The sequence below is a fragment of the Callorhinchus milii genome, unplaced genomic scaffold (genome assembly GCF_018977255.1).
Source record: "Callorhinchus milii isolate IMCB2004 unplaced genomic scaffold, IMCB_Cmil_1.0 Scaffold9, whole genome shotgun sequence".
NCBI classification, from domain to species: Eukaryota; Metazoa; Chordata; class Chondrichthyes; order Chimaeriformes; family Callorhinchidae; genus Callorhinchus; species Callorhinchus milii.
Genome location: NW_024704750.1, coordinates 9,142,726 through 9,160,500, shown reverse-complemented (window position 1 = coordinate 9,160,500; position 17,775 = coordinate 9,142,726). Strand labels below are relative to the sequence as shown.

The 17,775-nt window shown below is 37.8% G+C and overlaps 1 protein-coding gene across 8 annotated transcripts in view; it reads right to left on the bottom strand.

The window, feature by feature from the left end:
- LOC103175216 (gephyrin) overlaps positions 1 to 17,775 on the bottom strand; it is a 159,715-nt gene that overhangs the window by 99,818 nt on the left and 42,122 nt on the right. For all 8 annotated transcript variants that reach the window (XM_042337907.1, XM_042337908.1, XM_042337909.1 and 5 more), the window contains exon 2: positions 10,435 to 10,513. In XM_042337907.1, coding sequence (XP_042193841.1) covers positions 10,435 to 10,513 — 79 coding nt within the window. The remainder of the gene's footprint in view (positions 1 to 10,434; positions 10,514 to 17,775) is intronic.

The window sequence follows — 17,775 nt, the reverse complement described above, 5'->3', positions numbered from 1 at the left end:
TGGGGTTTCATCTTCCGACAGAGGCAGAAAAAAAACCCTTTGGTAAATTCATTTCCGTCTCTCAACACCTCAAAAGCAAACGTCAAGATTAATGCTCAGAAACTGGAACAACTGCAGAACTTCCAAGTATGAGAATGATTTGAGATGGTTATTTTTGTTCATGTACTCTGGGGAGATAAATATTCATACAACTGCATTACTGATGTGTGCATATCACTAATTCTTGATTTGATCCTTCCAACTTTAAATCTCATCGACCTCTTCTTCACTTGGACAAGGCACCATTTGGAATCATGATGGGCAGCAGGTTATCCACTTGCAGATGATGCTGAAGTAATGGACATTGGAAACTGTAAGTGATGTATCTTGATGTGAAGAAGAAACGCAGTTTAAAAAGCTCTGTTACAGACCGAAGTTCATTTAAAATTGAAAGTAGAAATGAACAGGAATTACAGTAATCGGGACAGGAGTAAATACAACATGTTTGCACTTCGGATTCAATCGGCATTCTTCTCTGCAATGTGCATCACTGTACTGGAATCCTAACAAATGTATTCAGACTCCATCAGAATGAGAATTCTGAATATCTTTATTAATTTCTGAAAGCTCCTCTGAGAGCAATCATTCGGAAAATAATTTGAGCAATCTTCTGACGGGCGAAAAGCGACATTGCTGAGACCCAGGCATTTCACATGACGAACATTTATTTTGGAGACCTGAAAAATTAAATCTCTTCCCTGGAGTCATAGCAACTGCAGTGCACTGCTAGGGCTCAACATGCACAAAGTGTGCATGATCCACATGATGAAAACAGTTCTCATTTTACTTTCCTGTGGCACACAAGGGTTACAAGAGTGCATTCCCAAAGTTATTCAGAGACTGGTGGCAAGTAAAAATGTAACAGCAGGCTCGGTACATTTTCTCTAATATTTTTTCTTCCTCTTTGTAGACATTTGTTCAGTCTCCATATGGCACATTGCCATCAGTCTGTGTTGCATCACTCTATCTATAGTGCAGTGTGCTAGGAGGTAACCACATCTGAAGTCCATTTCACAAATAAGTCTAGTTATTATCCCCTAACTTGGTCTTCATTTCACAAGAACAACGACAACAACTTGCACTTACATATGGTTCGTCAGGTGGCCCCAGTGCGATTATATTGAAACCTGCCTGATTATTTAAAAGGTAATAAACTGGATCCCGGTTTCACACCATGACAGATGCACCTTTATCCTGGCAAATGATTATACCTTATTGTAAAAGACCTATATCACTGATTTATTGACACGAGGGTAAGCCTGCTTGCATTCAACAACGACTGGCATTCATAAAGTGCCCTGCAAGCAGGATAGGGTCTCGGGAGTGTTGCAAATTCTTGGTAAAATAAGAGCTCCTTCAGTTTGCTAAGCAGAGATGACCCCATATTTATGGTATCAAAGTCCATCACAGCAGAGCAGCACATGAAGAGGGGTGAATTACATAAATCACCCAATTTGCTTTGAAAAGTTAATATGCTACAGTAATCACTTTCAAATAAGATGAAAATTAAGACAAATTAACAAGATGAACAATGAACGATTTGCTTTGAGGTTCCTCCCTAAATGATTCTCGTTTCTATTCTTGCAGCCAGAAGTATTATAACTGAATAGCTGAATGGCCGGCTGGCATTGTGGCACGCACAGCACATTTGTCCATTTGTCATTTGTACATGATTATAATAATAATAATAATAATAATAATAATAATCCTTGCATTTGATATAGCGCTTTTCACGTCGGGAGGACGTCCCAAAGCGCTTCACAGAATATACTGTAAAGTGAATTGACTGTATATTTGTGGGCGAACGCGGCAGCCAATTGCGCACAGCAATGTCCCACAAACAGTCGTAGATTGAAAATGACCAATTTATTATTGTTTTGGGTTTTTTGGAGGGATTATTATTAGGCGTGTGGAGTAAGGAAACTTGCCCAAGGTTTCGCCCTGCCTGGAATTGAACCCAGGTGTCTTGCTTGCAAAGCAAGTGCTCTAACCACTGAGCTACAGGACTCCACGATTAACTTTCGAGTACTTGGAAAGATGGAATCTTGAGCTGGATTTTGATTAAGTGACCGTACAATGAACAAGGATTTCTAATGGCTCAAGAGTACAGCAGGCTATTGTACCTGGCTTCTGTAACGACCAGCCTCTGAAATCAGAAATTGCTTGCTGCAGCCATGACTAAATCCATGTGCCGTTACCTTTGAAATGGTTGAAAGGATTTCAACACAACTTCTGGTGCAATGTGGCAGCGTGAGGGGAAAAAGGTGAGCTGAGGCTTGGTGAAAATCACCTGAAGATTATTTCCTGATGTGGCTTCTGAGCCTGAAACCACAGGTTCAGATTAGTTACATCAAGGGGATTCTTTGAGACGGGATCATCCAGCACAATCTAATCCACCCAGTCTGTCTAAACACTGCATATAGGTGATGCTTAGAACATCTGTTTTTAAGGAGCAATGGTGGAGGATTTCCCAAATGCATTTAAGAAGAATCCAGGCAATCTATAGGAATGACATTCTGGATGAGTTTCTTAAATTCGGATGCAAGAGTACCCAAGATGATGTATTTTAAAATTTGGCAAGCGAGACATACATGTGACATTGACACCCTCCTTGAAACTTAATTTCTAATCAGTTTGATTAGAAAGTAGCCAAAAAAAGACTAATGCTTAAGTAACACCAGCTAAGAATAGAACTGGAAGCTTCTGACCTTAGCCAGAGTCAGGGTCAGCACAGGTAATCAGTCCTTCTACAGGGAGACAAAATGAACCTGTATTTCTGAGCTTGGTACAGAATGTTGATTTGATCGAGGGAAAAATGTGCCCTGCCTGCCATCCTCTTCAATGAGCAATGGTTTATAATATTAAGGAAAACCAAAGAGGACAACCAACATGTTGAAACAAAATTCAGTTAGAAGAAAAATATAATTTTAGAATTCTAGAATCATCGTTCATATTTTCGGATCTGGACTTGCGGTCTCAGTTTGACAGCTGCCATGCTAAGCTTTGTCTCCAACTCATTTTGAAGACCGAAAACGAGAGGAACATATAGAGACAAATCGGCGTCAGATTTAAATGGATCACTAGCAGCCTCCTGTGGCAGCAATTGGAAAGAAGCACGACAATCCAGCAACAACAACAACATATCAGGAGGATGTCCCAAGGCGCTAAATACATTTGGTGTTGTTTTAATGCTTGGATTGTAAATGTGAGGAGCATTGGAATATACACAGTAAGAAAAGAGCTTTACGATCCATCTAGCTCTTTGGTCCTCAAATTAATGTAAAAAAAAATGCAACACGAGATGTGTAAGATCTCCCTCTCAGCTGATTTCTTTATCAAATAATTAATTCCCCTTGAATTTGTCGAGATGAACTGCTTCTTTGGGCAACCTATTGCACATATCCACCATTTTCTGTGTAAAGTAATTAAGTCTGTCTGAACGGTCTGTTCACCTTAACAAATCAAGAGACATGTCAAGTGCACTGCATCACAGTCATTCCCCCACCTCAAAAGACATTTTATGCTTTACATTCTGCAGTATATAAATTAGGCATTAGGTTTAAAGGGCATCGATTTGATTCCAAGCCTCGCTTCAAAAAGAATCTCAGGAATCAAATTGACAGAATTACAGCAAAAATCAGGTTTGTTCTGCAGCTGGTAACAAAACAATATTAAACCTAAAACAGAATTTTAAAAGTCCCTGGAGAGAGTACTGTTGTATGTAGGAGGAAGTGGCTCAGTTTCCTGCACCCAATTGCTTCTTTGGGTTACAAATCTCTGCTAGTTTTCCATTTTGTTGTTAAAAAAAACACACAAAAAAGGAATCCAGCGATGCGAAAACATGAAATTTGTGAAGACAAAAACACTACTTAATAAAAAAATACACATACCTGAACATCTGAACAAGCGAATCTTGTCTGGCAGACACACGTTTGAAAAGATAAAATGAGGTAATGTAGGCATTATCAATCAAATTGAGTTTGCGCTTCTACAAAGCAATTATGTATGAGTAGTGCTGGCACTAACTTTTAGAAGTTCACCCCCACAGTGCATTTTGCTTTTGCCACAGGGCATTAAAAACTGGATGCAGCTTCAAAATCTTTTCAAAAGAAATTCCAGAATTCTTCATCGATTCCATTTAAAGAAATGAACTCTCTCTCTATTCGTCCTTTGTTTCTCGTGACCCAGTTTCCAATCCCTTTCTTTTTTTGTCTTAAAAGGCGAACAGAGAGGTTATAATAAAGATGCTTTCCTGGAAACAGGCGCACTCTGAAACTGGTGTCCCCAGTGTATGTGTACAACAGTGTCGACAATATTGAACTACCATTCTCCTGCAAGTAACTTGCAACAAAACTTCACAGTACCTTCCCTTTCATCTTATTCATTCATGTAAGGCAAGAATAGTGAACTCCTTACCTTCCCCAGTCCGGTCTTCCACCTGACTGCAATCTTGAAGTCTTTTCAAACCCTATCTTGGTTATCTCATAACCCTCACTTCATCCATCCTATCCTTTCCCTTCATTTTTCCCAAGCTTGGTGTGTCCTCCATTATAAATTTTGGTCTTTCATTGGGTTCTTCAACTTAAAAAAAATGTTTCCCCCCTGAATTACAGAACTGAACTTTATTTATTCAAGGGGAAAAGTGCTGGATTCAGTTTAATATCCTTTTCATCTCCTGTTAATTGTATTGGGCACATATCATCAAGAGGCACAGATATGCTCTTCTGAGTCTATTAATACCGGGTACTGTATTTCTTTGGAGAAAGCTGAAGCGGATTGCCCTGATATTGCTATGGGGCTAAACATATGTACACCAAAGTATTGGTGGCATGCTTGGCCCTGCAGCGTGTGTTCTGTTAACGCTTTGTGGCAAGTTTTGCTGGCTTCCTATAAACTACCCGCAAGAAATGTAAAGTTGATTTTACCTGGAACGATCAACAATAGTTCTTACAGGTTATAGATTTCAGCTTCATTACAAGTGGATCATTGAAGCATGAGGAACTGTTTGTTAAGCAGGTGTGGGGGAGGGAAGAAAGTGAGAAGAGGGAGTCGGGTTTGGAAAGAAATAAGAATGCACGTCAGCGTTACAGTTTCAAAACTGCACAATTTTCATTCCAAAACTGATGCCGATGTTCTCTGGCTATGATCAAACAATGCCAAATTAAGACTCCAGCATACGCAAGCTATGGGTAAAAATCAGCAGTGTAGTACAAAAATAAACTGCTTGTGAGGGGAACGGGAAACGTAAACCAGCACTTTCAGGACAGAAGACTTTTTATAAAACAAAACCTCCACCATTCTGCCTGGAATGATTGGTGAGATTTTGGCTCACAGTTCCACCCACATAAAAATGACTCAAACAAAAGATCACAGCCAGCTCTACAGTACTGATAAGTCATTAACAAACCCTTAATATACTTTGGGCAGATGAAAACCTTGACGTGCACTGCCACACCCACACCCCACCCCCAAAAAAAAATTGCATACATTTTATATTTCTCTCTATAATTCTCCTAACTAGCTTTTCTTTTCTTGGCGACTGACTTGGTGGCAGGCAGGCACAAATAATAATAATCCTTGCATTCGATATTCACGCCTTGTCACATCATTGAGATGTCTCAAAGCTCTTCACCCTCTAGCCCTAGCTCGAGGTCAGACTCCACAACTGTTGAGCGCTCTGGGGACACTACCCGGCGTGAAGGGTGCTATATATAAATGCAAGTTGTTTTTGTTGTAAAGTGGATTGACTGTCTATTTTGCGGGCAAATAGATCTTGTTGCATTGTATCCAAGCATAAATGGTGCACTTACTGGTTATCTGAACATGAAGAACATCACAGCTAAGCCCGACATCACATACACGTACATAGCAGGGAACATATGGAAGAGATCAGGTGCAGGAACCCTAAGCAATTTGCTTTCCTCCTCCGAATGCCTAATTCTTTTGTGTGGGCACACCAAAGACCAACACAAGGACTTTCTCATCTTCATAATGCAGCAACAACCATATGCAAGAAATAACACATGTGCTGTGCATGTATTCTGTAACACAATTTTCAGAACTGAAACTTTTACATTGATTCATCGTCAACATTAAAGATGATGCTACTAACATACTTTCAACATTAACGTTTTCATTACTAACCACTGGCACAGAGAAAGTGCAGTCCAATTTCATTGACAGTAAGGTATGATGTTAAGTAATACTGCATACAGCATATTGACTCAAGCTACTAACACAATGCAAGAAAAATTACATCAAGTACCTCAATAAATTATTCACACCCAGTCTTGTTAATTGTTGTCTGTATGATTTTCCATACATTTCCCTATCTTCGAAATCTGTCAGCTACAAATTCCACTCACTATAAGTTCTAATTACGACACATTAGACCACCCATTGGTGCAATGTTCATCAGAACGGTTCGAGTGTAAGGTAAACACAAGCTAATAGTTTTGATAATAAAATGGAAACAACCATAAAGTTGTGTAGCTCAACAGAACAAAGGCATAATTGAAGGTTTTTCGCAGAACTGATATAAAAGGTCCAAATATTATTTCTAGGTTTTCAGAACATTCTAATGCAATTACTTTTCCTTTGTCTCCTCCTCCTCCGCCCCTGCCTCCTCTCTCTCTCGCTTTCCTGAAGGCACCAAATTGTGCCGGGGCAGCAATCCACCAATGCTGGTCGTCCTCTTGCTGACCTTGTGAAAATGATCACATTCTTAGTGTATGAGCATGGGAAGTCGACTCAATTGTGGAACATCAATTCAATCAGCCAAGCCTGCTATTGATAACATTTACATATGCAGAGGTCAGTGGATAGTGATCAATGAGTGAGATGTTAAAGATCCAATAGCACTATTCAAAAAATGAAGTGAGTTTCTCACAATGTCCTGGAGGATGTTCTTCAGAATGTCCTTGAAGTGCAAGCGATGTCTGCCTGATTGCCTGGTTTCAACTGGCAATAGATCACACACTTTCCTAGAAAGTCACAGCACGAATAGTATTATTCTGAATAGTCCTTTTGCTTGTGGTCTAACAGGCATGGTTATGTAGCCAGTTGCCTATCAAGGTTCTGCTCAAGAAAATCCAGATTATGAATTTGCAAAGAAACAGGGACCAAGGGCACTGCAGAAAACGATTGTTTTTTTAAAAAAATCAGCCCAGAGTAGGATTGTTTGAAATGGTGAGAAGTGAAACAGATTTGTAAAACAGAGTAAAAGGAAAAATTTGGACTGAAAGAGAGTTGGATTGGGGGGAGGGGTGGGGTGGGGCATAATAATGCTACTAATAATCCTTACATTTGATATAACGTTTTATCAGATCATTGAGAATGTCTCAAAGTGCTTCACATGATATACTGTAAAGTATTTTGTGGGAATAAAGGCAGACTTCATGCAAAAGGTTGTGAAGTCCAACAAGAAGAATTGAAATAAGCACAATTGTTGCACTGTTGATGGTGTACCATTCACTTAAAATCTATCTTAACGGGCAATGGTGAGCAAAAGATCAGTGCAGGAAAAGAAGGGCCCGAATTAACACAAGACCGACTTTATTGCATGTCTCATACAATACTTGAGTATCAGGAAGTCTGAATTTCCCATTTGTGGGTAAGTGGTATAACATGGAAAGGAAATCCTAGTTGTAAAGATTCCTAGATTATCCCCATATAGCCTTCTAATGTATCTTCTAGAATCTGAATCAAAAAAATCACATGCATTCATGGAGTTTTTGAGCACTCAACCATAAAGCCACAGAGAATTTATGACATTTTTTGTGTGGTTGCCTGTGTGGTCATTAAGTACGTAAGANTTTTTTTCTCCATAAAGAACATTTCATTTCTACCAGGGAAGTATAAAAAATTCCAGGACAAGAAACCATTCAGCCTCTCTATGGTAACATACATCCCACCAAGACTGCTCTTTCTGAAGACTTTTACCATAACCAATGCATCTGTTGATTTTAATCTATTCTTTGTCCGTTCAAGAGTGTAAGGATCAATGCAATGGAAGGAATCACAACTGCACATAAAAGATACCACAGCTATCTCAGATTCCAGTTCAAATTGCACGGCTCTGGACAGAAATCTCACAACAAAACCAGGGAGGCAGAATTTTCTACATCATCTCAACTGGCAATTATGTGCCTGCTTTCAGTGATCTGCAGCTATGGTAGAAATTCCAAGATCTGATGCATTGTTTGTGAATTTGAAGTGCAGTTCTCTTTAGAATTCCATTAGACATTTTTTTTAGAACCAAGCTTTTTTTTCAGCCTTGAAGCGCTTGTGCTACATATCTGAAAGCAGCATATCCAGTTGATTCTAAACAAATTCCATCCATGAAGTGTTATGTTATGGAAGGCATCATTCACAGGCTGATGAGCTGAAGCTCTGTTTCAATATAGAGGCAATTTCCAACGTGAAGTGATACTTCGCAAGATCTGCCATTGTTGGATAAAACTATAAGTATATTGGAACTGGAAGAGGGTAACTCTCTGTAAGGAGAAACTTGCAGCGGGGGGAGAGAGGAGTGTGGGGGGAGGGGACTTTCTGCCTACTAAAGAGTAACCTTAACAAGGTGCTCCCTGACAAAAGTCCCTGCGCTTCTCTCATTGATTGCTGCTCACAAAATCTTGGATGGCCATGATCTGCATGAACATGAGAAATATAGAATTCTTCAGCAATAAGAACATTGAAGGTTCACTGAATAAATACTCCTCTGTCCAGGAATGAACCACAATCTCATTCATCACACACGTGGAACCAAACATTCAGTTTGATGAGTAGCTATAGTCTCTCTACTCATTTGATCAATAAAACTTTTTTTTTTGAATGGTGTTATTCTAACAAGTTGAAAGTTCCCATAAACAAGGTCAATTGCAACGTACTTGTGTATTAAGATTTCTCAATTTGTCACTTGCTTCGATTCCCTATAAAAAAGGTTTCCAACTCATTGTTCACAGAATAATATAAAATACTCCAAAATGTGTGTTCCACCATTATCCTGCAGACTTAATATTATAAATTATATAGGACATTAAAAAAACCCATTTGCTGGTATATTATTTATCGCACAATGACTCTAACTGCAGTACAACACAAAAATTCACAAGGAAATTCTTTGTTGATTGGAGTATTAATTATTAATTGATTCATAGCAAACCCATTCTACATTTCTGAATTAGTTCTTCTGAACTCTGGTTTCAACATTGTCCAACAAATTGGCACTGTAAATTAGATCCTCTGGTGATATAGCAAAAATGCAACACTTATTGCAGTACTTCCCATGGAAAGGAAAAGTTAAGAATCAACACAATTCGATTGGCAAAATCAAAACATCTATTTAGCATATTCTTCACTCAAAAGTTTTAAATGGTTGGTAAATTTTTTTTCAGTGAAACAGCTTTTCTTCCTAAAATCCAATCAAATCCCAAGTGTGACTTATTCTATATAAGTTTGAAGTTCTGAAATTATTTTGCGCTGCATTTTATTATCCGATGAAAAGATTATTTAATAAAAAAATACTTTAATACTGTATTACAAGGTACTGTATACATTGCAAGTGCAAGTGTTATTTAAAAAAAATCAACTGCAAACCCTTTAAACCATGTTCTTTAGACATTTTTTCTCTGTCCTTCGAGAAATCAGCAATTCCAGATTACGCAAATTCTATTCAGCGACAGCATCATTATTAGTAACCATTCAATGCTGACATGGATCACCAGATTGTCATAAAATGTGATTCAAGACTCCGAACAACTGCACATGAATGAACTAAAATGATTTTTCAACCACTCCTTATCCAAGTGCCCAGCAGAAGCTAGGCTCTTTAGGCTAGGCTATCATGGTTGGGTCCTGAATAAGCATAATCAACATGTACCCGTACTCTGATATATACTTTTTACGAATATTCAATTGTATGGTTAAATCGTTCTGTTAAAAGTAAATTCACAGCATTGAGAATGTTATCCTTAAACAGACTTGTATTTAATCGTCCTCTGCAATGCATCTGAGACTGAATGGGAAATGAATCCAACAGAACAATGGGTTAAAATATTTCAAGTGCATCTCTCTGCTGCAATCCACCTCCACGGCATCTCCACTGGTTTCAAAAAGCCAGACCAGTACGCAATAATCCAAGGATTCATTAATGTTTGACCAGCCTGTGTGACTTGTTGATGATACCTGGGAGTGTATACATGTCCTCAACACAGGGAGCCAAACCCTAATGGGTGGGGCTTTGCCAGCATTATTTTATTTGTTATTATTTTGTTTTGGGTATTTGATGTAAACAGACTGCTTTTCACTACATTCAAAAATCATTATGTGTCAATACTTCATGCTGAAGCAATGCAAATTGCAGATTTAATTCATTCTGGCCTATGGTATACTTACAATGAAGGATCTTGGACCAAATCCTTGAGGTTTATCCCACTTCTATCTTCTGCAAGGTTTCTAAAGCAACTGTCGCTCACTGTAACACACAAAAAAAATCTTAATTAAAGGTAATTTTAAAGCATTTGGACACAATATTTGGGAACATAATATTTTGTTCAATCATCTGGTTAATAGTGCATTCCCATTAAGAGTAATTATATAAAATAGCAAGTTTCATCATTTAAAATGCCTTAAAGTTTTAATTGAGTGCACATTTCCATCACTAATACATGTTATTGCATCTCAGTGAGATTTGCATTGTGTGGATAGTTTTTAGAATATATTTGTATAAAACGTTTTCAAAGAGGTGGTGTTCTTTAAGTGTTGGGCTGAGAGGATTAGACATGAGTAGAGATACAAAATCATTAACCTGGAGTGAACACATTGTATGATTTCAGTAGTGTACACATTAATTCTACTTGTTTGCTCATTCACATGTTGCAACTGTTTTAACAACATGAAGTAACAGTTTAACTTTTCAAAGAGTTACTGACTGTGAAACGTAATACAAGTTTTCTGCATTGAAAACAACCTTGAGATTTTATATGCAACGGGGTCCAATTTACAAGATTCACAAACAATTCAATGTGTTAATAATTCCAACTTCCCGTTTGCCAATATCACAAGTCATTTAATATGTGAGATTTGCAAACAAGCAAACTTGGGCAATCTATAAGGTGGGGGGGAGAGATACCATTTTAAGATCATAAGACCATAAGACATAGGAGCAGGAGTAGGCCATTTGGCCCCTCGAGCCTGCCCCGGCATTTAATAAGATCTTCTAACCTAATTCCATTTACCCACCCTATCCCCATATTCCTTAATCCTCTATCCTTTAGAAATCTATCAACCTCAATCTTCAATATGTTCAAGGACTGAACATCCACAGAACTTCTGGGGCAGAGAATTCCACAAATTCATTACCCTCTAAGTGAAGAAATGCTTCCTCAACTCAGTTCAAAAAGGCTGACCCTTAATCTTGAGACTATGATCCCTAGTTTTAGATTCTCCAACCAGGGGAAACAGTCTCAAGGCATCTACCCTGTCAAGATTCTTAAGAATCTTATAGGTTTCTATAAGATCACTTCTAATTCTTCTATATTCTAGAGAATATAGGGCTAGTTTACTCAACCTATCCTCATAGGTTAACCCCCTCATCCCAGGAACCAACCTAGTGAACCTACGCTGTACCCCCTCTAAGGCAAGTATGTCCTTTCTTAAATAAGGAGACCAAAACTGCACACAATATTCTAGGTGTGGTCTCACCTATTTATGATTTATGCAACTGCAGCAAGACTTCTCTACTCTTGTACTCTAACCCTTTTGCAATGAACGCCAACATGGCATTAGCCTTCCTAGTTCCTTACTGTACCTGCATACTAACTTTTTGTGACTGGTGTACAAGGACACCCAAATCCCTCTGAACACTAACACTACCTAGTCTCTCCCCCTGTTTGTCTGTTCTTATTCTTTTTAAAAAGTCATTGCTCCTTTTAGGATTCACAATGCGTTAAATCAAAATCAGAAGTTTCAAATAATGTATCAAGTCCATTTTCTTAATATGCCAAATTAAACCACTGTTCTGTACAATAAGAAACGCATCAATGAAGGACTAAAGATTTCACTATGTTCAAAAAACATTTTTAGGTACAAAATAAGTATAAAAGAGCAAAATAAAAACACTTAATATGGTTTAACAAGCAAAACAGAATGTTGGGATGCAAAATCGCAACAGTTCAAGGCAAGTCTCAAGCGATTCTGTTAGGTTCTACAGGGTACTTGGGATATTATGTTTAGTTCTGGTCAGCACAACTGAAAAATGTACTGTGCAAGCTTTGGAAAGGATAGAGAGGCAACTGTAATAAGACTAATTTCTTGTGCTACAAGGAAAGACCAGAAACCAGAAAAACTATCTAGAAAAAATTGATGAAAAGAGAGAACCTCAAAGATGCATACAAATTATTAATATTGCAAATAAATATTACTTCAGATTAAAAATCAAGAAATCAGCACAAGATATAAATCTTAAATATAAAGAATTATTTTTTAAAAATATAAACTGAGTTGAACGCTACAGCAAAATCAGAAACTAGGTACATGTTTAGCTGAGGCAGTAATTCGGTAAATTTTGGATCTCATCCTGACTTTTCTTATGTTGTGAAAGAAGCATTGCCACAATTGCTGTCAAGGTCCACATCTATCCCCTCACCTCTATCCCCCCAAAACACAAGTCATACATGTAAAAGGGTTAAAATGTTATTACCATTTGGTCCTTCAGTGTGGAAGGCACATTTTAGTTTGGGAACAGACTCCTTGAACTCGGTAAGCAGCTGGGTGCATCTTGTGCCTCTTTGCAAGTGCTCCCGAAGCCCACAAGCATCAGAAAGTTAATCCTTTCTTATCTGTTCAACCTGCAAAAGCATGATGTTGGCCAATTGCCCATAGAAATAACTTTTGGTCACTGCCTCTATATAGAAAAATCATCCTTTGAGCAGTGAGGTGATCTTCCCCTGTTCTATTGTATGACAAGCCCTCCCCTAAGCCATATTCTCTTTCTTTAAATGGAGGTAGCAGTAAGACCTTGAAATCAACAGAGCATTGAAACAATAACACAAACAAAATATAGCTCCAAGCCATGTCAGATACAGAAATGAGAAGTAGGCTGGGAGAGTTTTGTACGTGGAGGCTAAAAATCAATGCATAAAACTGATTGTTCCTCTGTGGACCGCAGTCAATGTTCTACTGTATGTGTGGGTTGAACTTCAATGAAGGCAAGTAATGTATCATATCCTGAAGGTGTTACTTATCCTTCTACAATAATTATAACAAAATTGAAGTCTCCGGCTATATCACTGTTGTGTGCAGGAACAAAATGCCCTTGAACAATACACAGGTATTGTTAGCTGGCACCATATACTATATTTAACAAGATACTATATGTTTGCCTGTATGTACTCACAAAGTTTGCAGTAGTTTAATTATTTTGTGATTTTCCAAAAACATGTACATGTTCTAAAAGTTTTATTTATTTGTTTTAAAAAAAACTGGACTGCATCACAAACTTTGTATGGAAAGAATTCACCATCATTTCAAAGAAGCATTCTCTGGGTCCCTTGTTAAATTAAAGATAGCTGTCTGTAACATGCTGAAGGCTAGCTTTTAATATACAGAAGTCGCACCAGTCCACTGCGATATTAGATTAATGAGATATTCAGCAGAATATTAATTTCATAGTTGCAGGTAGACAGACAACTGGACACCAGGCTCGTCAGCATACTGTGCATTTACGTCCATTCTTAACCTTGCTTTTTAAACTTAGCATTTTCTTCTCCGCATGACTGGCAGCCCAGAGGAACAGTCTTAATTTTTAACCAATCCATCTCTATAATCTTGTAAAACGCAAAATGCTGCAGATGCTGGAAATCTGAAACAAGAACAGAGATTGCTAGCAACACTCAGCAGGTCAGGAGCATCAATGGCAAAAGGAAAGTGCGTCAACATTTCGGGTCCATGACCCTTCATCAGAATTGGGGGATGTTGGGAGGGAGAGGTTTTAAGGACTTAACAGAGAGGGGAGGCGGGGCAAGAAAGACAAAGGAACAAATGGGGTGGAGAACAGGGGAGATGGTTTAAAGAGGTGTTAATGATACAAAAAAAATGCTCCTTCCCAACATCCCCCAGTTCTGACGATCTCTGTTCTATATTCCTGTAATTTATTAATGTTAATTCTGTATTTGGAGAATTATCTTACTCCAAAACGACAGTAGTTTTTTCCCTCTTGAATGGACTCACGCGGAGTATAAACACCACCGCAGACTGGTTGGGCTGAGTGGCCTATTTTCGTGCTGTACAGTCTTTGAATTGGTATCATGCGAATTACCACTTGACTCACAAAACACTCAGGCACTCACTCCAATTTACAGTATATCCCAAGTGGCAGAACTTATTTTTAAGAAAGTATGTAATGTCAGTTAGACAGGAGTCATTTTTAAAAGGCATTGAAAGATTTTTGAAAAAAATACAAAAAAAATCAGGAACAGAGTAGATTTTAAAACCACTTGCAACTGATAAAACTTTCACAATTGTTTGATAGGTTGAAAAATCATGAGGTGTGTACAGCTGTGTCAATAATGGACAAAGAAACTTTATAGATTTTATGAAAAATTTTATCTGAAAAACTGAAAGCCAGAAAATGTGGAGTGAAAAGCAAGCCGTCAAGATTTGAAATATTTCATCATAAAACTACAAATGCGCTTTCTGGGAATTCAGCAAAGCCTGAATGTTAGCAGGAAGAATTTTTCTCATTACAGACAGCAATGTGCCAGTGGAAAAGCTTTTGAATATGCTGATGGAATAACAGTACAGAAGAGGCATTAATAGCCTGTAGCGTAGAGATGATTTACAAGTTGTGTTGGGAAGGTGGGATGTGGGGGAAAGACAAGAGGAACAGATTTCTTAAAATTAATGGAGAAGAATGCAATACTGTCATACAACAGTATTGACCAAAAAGGAAATGAAGAAACAAAGTTGAATTATGACAGATTGGAAAACGTTACTAAATTTATGTTCCAAGAAACCAATATAAATGACAAGTGATGCAACAAAGAAGACAGAGAAAAGATTCTGTGCCCTAGTAAGATTTAATGGAACAATGACTGCGGTCCAAAAACATAGGAACAGAAAAGAAATTTTATTTTCATCATAACTGAGTCTTCAATGAATCATCAGAAATTGTCCAGGGACCCAAACGTTTTTTTAAAAAAAGTGGGAAGCCTGCTAGTTAACACCGAAAGTCGAGTGTACTAAGCATTCAGTATTGCTCAAGTCAACTGTGGTCCTGTGCTTAAAATGAACCAGAGCTCAAATGGTGTGTTCTGTTTAAAATATATTCTCCAGTTCTACTTCCAGCCTCTAGCTGTATCGCATAATCTTTCATCAAAAAGCCTGTTCATTTCTACATCATTTGTAGTTTCTCATTACTTTCATGACCTAAAAAACAATCACAAGAAAAACAACATGCTGTAGCCTTTCAATTGATGAATCTTTCTTCACGTAAAAACCAGAAAGATTTTACCTGTTAAAAAGCCACCTATGAAAATTGGTCACTATTTATTCAATGTCATTCCAAACCCTTTGCAATCTAGACAAAAAAAGTCTTTTGAGTGCTGTGTGAAATTGTGCTGATTTTTGATTCAATGTAACAGCTAATTTTAAAAGCAGTGTTATTTTTGTGGGAATACAGTAACGGCATATATATTCTGCTAAAGACTGAAAAGACTCAAAGTTCACACCTTCACAAAAATTCACTTTGGGTGTCAGACAAAATTAGCATTTCAGCTCTCATAGTGCTAGTTTTTTTTTTGATGATCAACTTAACATCTTCAAAATCATCACCAAGCTGGAAAAGTTAGACCAAAGTCTCCTAAACCTTGCAAGCGTATGTTTGGACTTTGGATAATCACAAGTGCAGAGCTCTCTGCAGCTTTTAGCTAGCAAGGCAGAACACACTGCTTTAGTTGATCCCATCTCTCTTTAATTGGAATTGGAACCATAAGATGTTCCACTTCAAGGGACCATTTGGGAAAACAATGGTCCAGGTGAGGATTCCTAACCCAGATCGTTGAACTGAAATTCAGCATACACCAGTGCAGTTGTAGAATAACCATTAAAATAAGCCGTGACTGTATACCATACCGTTCCAAAAAGATGCCAAATACCACGCCGGAAGATGTCAACAATTCAGCAACATTTACCGTCGGATATTATTGGAAAAATCTACTCAAGGAGCAGGTTCAAGAAGTGGAACATATCCATTAAAACTGAAACTATGCAGATTCAACTTTACCATCGGTATTATTTTACTGATGACAAAGTGCATTCATTGTATAGAGAGTACAACTGGGATATGTAATCACAAAAACCTAGAGGATAGTCACATTTGATATGCCTATAGACCTCCACAAAACACAATTTGTGGCCCACCGCCAGCGCAGTTCTCAAGACAGCCAATTAAGTCGTACACCTGTTTGAAACTGAAAACAATGCCAAAGGATGCCTGCAGAAAAAAATGAAGACAAACGTTCACTTCAAAAAAAATGTCAGAATGTATCTTTGTGACAAAATTGCTAAATCTAAATGAGCTAAATTTGGATTCTATTGAAAATCCTTTTAAACCCAGCAGTTGCATTCCTTGGATGTGTCAGCATTCCACTTAAATATACTGTAATACACAACAGTCCTAGAACTTTTTTTAAAAAAAGAGCAGTAAATAGTTTTATGATTAGATAAAACTGATGTTAAATCATTTTCCATTCTTCAACTAGATTCTACGTGCCAATTTTCTTGGAAGACTGAGAACACAATTCTCCCACGGCAAAATGTTAATGTCGGCTTCAACAATTTCATCCCTGATTACGCTTTGAAATACTCTAGAAATGTATGCCCTGCATTAGTAATGATGCACGTAGAGACAGTGAAGCACCTAATCAAAAAATAGAATAAAATATGTGTTGAAATCAAGTCACTGATTTACCAATATTTGGTATGGACAAAGCTGGGAAAAGCAATGTTAAATTCTGCATCCCCTGCCCTTTCCTCCTCCCACTGACTCAATTTACAAAAGATACATGGCAAGGCCATTATTTTGCACCTTCCAGGAAGGAGGTGGCACAGTGAATTGAATCTGATTCCCCCACCTGAATTTCAAAAATATTTAATGATAATAATAATCCTTTATTCTAATAAAGGGTGTTATCACACCGTAGAAGTGTCTCAAAGCATCTCAAAGGAACTATTGTACAGTGTAGTGACTGTGATGTTATAGGTGAATGTGGCATCTAACTGATGCAAAGCAACGTCTCACAAACATTTCCTCATTATATCAGAAAGCACTTCATCTCAAGAATACGTGCTGCTTAAAAATATACTGTAAAGTTTTAGCTTACGAAAGAATCCTACAACGTCAAGATGTAAAGATCATGGCAAGCCGCTTCTACTCCCTAAAAATAAATGCGTTTTTATAGTTTTCTATGACAACAGTTCCATGTAGAATCATTCCCCACCTTATGAATGAGGGAAGGTGATTGTTGAAACAGCTGATGATGCCTGGGTCAAGTATGTGACCTGATGATTGTCCTCCAATAATTGCAACCATCTTCTTATGATAATAAACCTTTGCATGCGACATAGCGTCTCATCAAGTCAAAACGTTTCAAAGTGCTTCTTCATACAGTTTTTGTGAAGGTGAAAACAGTAGCCAACTTGTACACACCAATTTCCCACAAACGGCTATAAAGTGAA